Raw genomic sequence first — 6,720 nt, 5'->3', positions numbered from 1 at the left:
GTTGTATTGTCCTTCCAAAAGGGAGGAAAGAGAAAGACATAATAATAGCCCTTTGTAGTTTTTGTATTTTTGTATTTTTTGAAAAGACATTCTTGACAGTTTCCTTCTACTGAAATATTTTGCTTTATATTTTATATTATTATTGTTTTACTGTATATAAAAATTACATACTGTATGTCTTATTTCACCCATTTTCTCATATCTATAAGGGTGGTCAAGGGAAGGGAAGAAGGAAGAACATGAGAAGATATGTAGATGCATTTCTCTCCTCCACACCCAGAACAATCTTATTTCCTTGGACTAATGGGAGAATAGATTTTGATTATTGAGATCTTCTCCACCCAGATCTTACCCATTACAATGGCTTCAAGAATTATCTACCTCTTTATAAATGACACCCAAATGTATATCTCTACCTATGACCTTTGTCTTGAGTTCCAGATGAGTAATCCCTACAGTAGTAGTCTACTAGGTTTCCTACAGAAGCCCAAGTGTCAAAGTCTCTACAGAAGTGGGTAAAAAAAGGAACATGAATCTTTGTTCAAGCACTTGGTTTATAGTGTATAGTATGTAACAGTGTAAAGCCAATACAGAATAGCTTTTATTTCACACCATTGGAAGGATGAAAAAAAACCCCAGCAACCAAAAAACACACGAAAAACAACCAAACCTCACAGAATATCATCATGAGTCCATAAACAATCAATCCTTTCCTCTGATGAGTTCCCCTTTCCCTGCAGCGGGTGGTACTACTGTGATTGAGACTTCACTTTAGAGAATATTGACTTGAGTTGGCTGAAAATTCTTCCCCAGTGAACCCCTTTCTGGCTTAGGGATCCATACTATCTTCTAGATTTTTGGTGTTATCTAAAGATTCAGGTCCACCTGAAAAGAAACTTTTGCATTTGGTAAAGCCAACTTTTGTATTGATAGAGCCAACTGTTCCCATTGTACCTTCACAATATGAGTAACTCACTGTAATAGAAGACATGGTTAAGGTTGATTATGCAGCAGTCTCCAGGCGCTTGCTCCTCTTTTCTCCAAGAGTCATCTCTCTGGTAGGCATGGTCTTGGAATTTTCCCTACTTCACCACTGCCCCTAGTTGCTACCATTTCTGGAGCCATGTGGTCCCTGTCTAGAAATTCTTTGGCTGTTCTGTCACAGCTTCTTTATAGCCCCTCTGGGGCTAAGGGAGTTTCTGGGTAGGGCTACATAGGTTAACCGACTGTCTTTCACCAAAGTCTCTCTGGTTCCTGCTTTCTCTCCTCTGTCCTCTAAGATCTGTCTACTCTTTATTGTGGGACCAGGTCCCAGGGTAGCTCACTATATTGATCCTGACCTAATTATATCATTTCCAAATGATATGACTGTCAATTGGATGAACCAACACTTCAGTCATTGGACTTCACTTCCTTCATTGACCTCTGCAGCCCTCTAGAATCTGTAAGTGCCCTCAATGGAGAAGAGCAACATGACCTCTCACACTACTAGGAAGAGATGGGAATTAATAACTCTAATCCTTCAGAAAAGTTGGAGGACTACCAGGTCTTACCATGTGCACTGTCGCTGAATCCTGTCTCCTGGGCCTTAGCTTCTGCCCTGCCTCGACACTCTCCTGACCCCCTGAGCAGTATTGGACTTATCAATGTACTCTAATGATTCTTGCCATAAGGTTTGCTCTTGGACCATTAGGACCTGCAGGCTTTTGTGGCTGACTTGAAGATGAACTTTTACATAGAGTCTCTCCATATTAGAGTGTGAGCTCCTTGAGAGCAGCGACTCTCTTTGCACCCCCAAGGTTTAGTATAGAACTTGGTACATAGAAATCATTTAATAAAGAAAGATTTTCCCATTCATTCAAGATATGTGATTAAAGTGCTAAATTGAGATATTAAAACCTATGAAGCAGACATAAAAATTTTAAGCAACTTAACTTTGTTAAATTCCACAAGTCTGTTCTTGATCGTGTGCCTGTGACACTTACGTAATGTCTCCATTTCGTCATCTTCTGCAATGAATATTACTTCAGAAGTTTCAGTTATCTTCTTAGTGATCTGTTTCCTTATGATTATTGCAAAGTGAAATGGGCAGAACTGGGGCCAATGGATTTGTGTTATGAGCAGGATATTTAGGCTTCAGATTAAGAATCTCCCAACAATTAGAACAATTCAAAAGAGTAGGTTGCCTCATTAAGTGAATTCTCAGTAACTGGAAGTATTCAAATTATTTTGACTGCTTTTCAGAGATACGTTGTAGAATGGGACAGGAATAGATTTGATGACCTCTGAGATCATTTTTGTTACTAGCATCCTACTGTACTTTTTAACCTCTACAACATATCTTGCATATGTCCCCTTCCCTTCTTCTACTCTAATTGCCAATATTGGCCCTTACTACCTCTTGCTTGAGCTATTGCAGTAGTCTCCTAAATGTTTTCCCTGACTCTCTAGTTTTCCATCATTTCAATCAATTTTCCATATAGCTGCTAAAGTGGTTTTTTTTTCCTAAATCATAGGTCTGATCATGGCATTCCCTTACCAAATAAACTACAGTAGATACTTATTGCCTCTAGGTTGCAATATAAATGCCTCTGGTCTTTAAAACCCTTCACAACCCTGCTTCCTACATTTCCAACTTTATCATGCAGCATTTTCTTTCTTGTATTCTGCAGCCCAAAGAAATTGGCTTCTTGCTATACCTCCACAAATGACAATCCTTCTTCCTTTTCTACACCTTTGTATTGGCTGTCTCCCCTGCCTGAACGAACTTCAAAATCCCCTATTTCCTTCAAATTTGAGCTCAGGTGTCATTTTCCATGTGAAACATTTCATGATTTTCCCTCCCCAGCTGCTGATGTCCTCCACCCCAAAATACCTTATATTTATTATAATTATACTTGCATACACATATGTGCTGTTTTTCTCAATAGAATATAAGCTCCTTGAGCAGAAGTATTGTTTTACTTTTCTATTTGTATCTGCTTAGCATGGTGTCTGAGAGTAATGAGCACTTTCTGATTGATTATATGAGGAAAATTGGAGAGAAACAAGTGACGCTCTTTTCTTCTGTTCTTTGGGGGAATGTGAAATCCCTACTGGGAAGTCAAAGTTTGCATAGACTGAGTGCTCCAGCAGCCAATGTGCACTTAATGATCCCAAGTGAAAACACAAACCCCATTTCTTCTCCCTGAAGTGCCTGACCTCTCAAGTAATCCCGGGAGACCATCACCCAGAATAAAACACCCTGTTTCCTATCATTAGGTGATTCCAGTGACATTTGGTAGGTGTTGTTTCTTCCCCCCACCAGAAGATCCTTGAGATAAAGCCATAATCAGAAGCTAGTATCCCTCACTCAAAACAACTCTTATGGTAATTTAGTAAGTGGTCTGGGCTCTGACTTCCCTCAGCCAGAAAGCGAGCCACAAACTATGTCAACACTGAGCGTCTAGGACTAGGAGAGTAACCAGACAATAAGACCCCATCCTGAGGGTTCAAGACTGAAGGAAGGTGAGTAAATGACCAATTTTGCCTCCAGATTTTTCCTTTCAAATCCACAACCATGAGGTGCCAGGGTTCATGGAAATGCTGCTTGCTTATGGAACTGAAGTAAATTGAGTTCATGAGAGTGCATTGGACAATGAGAAGAGACAAGGCGCCTCCAGATGTACTCAGTGCTTCAGCTCCTGAGGACTATCCAAAAACAGTGGATGCACTTTCCATTTCTTGTTCCTGGAAATTTTTCTTTGTGAACCCTGGGAGTGACTGAATCTCTCCGAGGAATTTTTTTCTTTCTCTGAAATGATCACCATCCTAGAAGAAATCTGGTAAAGCAGGAAGACTTAATATTTTTTGTGTAATGGACCTCTTTGACAGTTTGGTGAAACTTATAGCCCTTTTCAGAATATTTTTACATGCGTAAAATAAAATGTATGGGATTATAAAGGAAGTCAATTATTTTGATATTATATATAATTTAAAACATTAATAGATCCCAGGTTAAGAACCCCTTCAGTAAAGAGTTGCTGAGGGCTAATGATAAGAGCTTCTAAATCCATCTTCTACTCATGTTACTTGTCCCTACATGTGACTATAGAGTCAGAGTCAGGAGGAACTCATTGAAATACTTCACCTAATAAAGAATATTTTGAGTCTCTGAGATTTCTGGTAGCAACACGAGAAGGGGGAAAGGATGAGAACAAACATTTGTTAAACACCTACTGTGTGCCAGATACTGTGCTAAGTAATTTACAAATATTATCTCATTTGATCATCACAAGAACCCTCTGAGGTAGGTGCCATTATCTCCATTTTACATTTGAGGAAACTGAGGCAGACAGTGGTTAAGCAACTTACTAGAGTCCCACAGCTAAGTCTAACACAGTCTAAGGCTATATTTAAACTTGGGTCTTATTGACACCGAGCCCAGTGCCAGGGGGCCAGTAGAGGACTGGAGGTAGCCTCCCAAGCATCATTTTACCTTACTATCATGAAGTCAAGTATTTATTATGTCCTTATTATATTCTGGTTGGTATGCTAAACTCTGGGGATACAAAGAAAAAACAAAGAGAGTCCCTGTCTTAAGAAAGGGGAAATGTCATAGGGAGAGTTCTCCATTTAGAAATTGGAGACACAAACATGAATAGGTACATGGGAGATACAGAGTAGTTGGAAGATGGTAACAGCTGGTGGTGGGGATGAGGGAGCATATTAATAATTGTTGTTTGAGTTGAGCCTTGGAGGAAGCCAGGGATTCTGAAGAGGAATGAAGAGGGAGGACATTTCAGGCATAGAGGACAGTCTGTGTGAAGGCCTAGATGTGGCAGTTGGAGAACTTCCTGTGTGAAAGACATCAATTGAGCCATTATATTGGATCATAGCATGCAGGAATATGGAGGAAAACTGGAAAGATAGGAATGGGCCAGGCAGTAAAGGACCTTGAATGCCAAATAGGGCACATAATGCTGGACCTCAGTTAAATGTTTTTTTCCTCATGTTCCCACAGATCACTCCCAGAAGAGAATGGTCATGGGAAATCACTCCATAGTATCTGCATTTATTCTTGTGGGCTTAACAGATCAACCAGAGCTCCAGCTCCCCCTTTTCCTCCTGTTCTTAGGGATGTATATTCTTACTGTTGTGGGGAACCTGGGCTTAATCATTTTGATTGGACTGAATTCTCACCTCCACACTCCCATGTACTATTTTCTATTTAATCTGTCCTTTATAGATCTCTGTTACTCTACTGTTATTACTCCCAAAATGCTGATGAACTTTGTCTCAGAGAAAAACATTATCTCCTACTCTGGGTGCATGACTCAGCTTTTTTTCTTCTTCTTTTTTGTGGTTTCTGAGTCCTTTATTCTTTCAGCTATGGCTTATGATCGTTATGTTGCTATCTGTAACCCTCTGCTTTATAATGTAACCATGTCCTACCAAGTCTGTTCTCTGCTATTGTTAGGGGTATATGTAATGGGGTTTTCTGGAGCCATGGCCCATACAGGTTTCATGCTAAGACTAGTCTTCTGTGATGTCAACATTATTAATCACTACATGTGTGATATACTTCCCCTCCTAGAGCTCTCATGCACCAGTACCCATGTTAATGAGTTAGTGGTTTTCATTGTTGTAGGCATTGACATTGGAGTCCCCACTGTCACCATCTTTATCTCTTATGCTTTAATCCTCTCTAGCATCCTCCACATCAACTCTACAGAGGGCAGGTCTAAAGCTTTCAGCACCTGCAGCTCCCACATAATGGCTGTTTCTCTTTTCTTTGGGTCAGGAGCATTTATGTACCTCAAACCTTCCTCCCTTCTATCCATGACCCAAGGCAAAGTGTCTTCTTTATTCTACACCATTGTGGTGACCATGCTGAATCCCATGATCTACAGCCTGAGGAACAAGGATGTCAAATTGGCCCTGAGGAAAACTCTGAGTAAAAGAATATTCTGAATAGGACCAGGACCATAAGAAGGTAGAAAGTTCCATGTGTTTTATTGGAGTTTTTCATGGAGTGATCCTGATTTGAAGGCTTTTCTCTATAGAAGGAGCCAATCTTTGATTGTTGTCCTTATATAGAATAATCTCTACCTTATGCATAAATTCTTGTCGTCATACACACACACGTCTCTTTGGTGATATTCTTAGTGCATTAAATTCATTAACATTACACATAGCTTTTCAAAAATAACTTTTGTATAGGAAAAACCCTATGGCTTTCAACGAAGTAGGTGTGGCTAACAAGAATTACAGGTCTGACATAAAATTTTAGAGCTAAAAGAAACCATTGAAGTTTCTTTCATTCATGTGTATCATGAATTCCCTCTAATTGGCCAATGCCATACTAGTTAGTTGGAGCATTCTCTCCTTGACCAAGTAATATGAGAAGCTACTGAGGAGTTTTAGATTGGGGTGGGAGTTGTGGATTCATTGTTCTCATGGTGAGAAGAATTAATATTCTGGGTTACTCCAGGATTTGGGGGAAGATTCTGTATGTTAAATATCAGAAGGAAGTATTGGAATGTGGTACAAGATTAAGAGGGACGAGAAACAGGGAACTTTTCCTAAGAGTAGCATGGTGGAATAGATAGATGATCTTAAAGTCAAGAAGCCATGGGTTCAGTTCCTCTTCTGGCACACACTGGCTGTGTGAAAAAGGCACATCATATAGCTTCTTTGTATCTCAATTTTCTTAAAGGTCCTTAAAGCTCTAACTCCATG

The 6,720-nt window shown here is 39.7% G+C and overlaps 1 protein-coding gene across 1 annotated transcript; it reads left to right on the top strand.

The window, feature by feature from the left end:
- The first annotated feature begins 4,986 nt into the window (after window positions 1-4,986).
- On the top strand, window positions 4,987-5,952 carry LOC118837701 (olfactory receptor 145-like). Its single transcript, XM_036744746.1, has one exon. It carries the CDS (start codon window positions 5,020-5,022, stop codon window positions 5,950-5,952), a length of 933 nt encoding a protein of 310 aa, XP_036600641.1. The 5' UTR covers window positions 4,987-5,019.
- The last annotated feature ends 768 nt before the right edge of the window (window positions 5,953-6,720 follow it).

This window comes from Trichosurus vulpecula, chromosome 2, assembly GCF_011100635.1.
Source record: "Trichosurus vulpecula isolate mTriVul1 chromosome 2, mTriVul1.pri, whole genome shotgun sequence".
NCBI lineage: Eukaryota > Metazoa > Chordata > Mammalia > Diprotodontia > Phalangeridae > Trichosurus > Trichosurus vulpecula.
The sequence above is the reverse complement of the archived record's forward strand: the minus strand, read 5'-3'. Positions and strand labels throughout refer to the sequence as shown.

Bases quoted from the DNA above. Each gene is read 5' to 3' on its own strand.
- LOC118837701 (XM_036744746.1), top strand. From the start codon at position 5,020: ATGGTCATGGGAAATCACTCCATAGTATCTGCATTTATTCTTGTGGGC.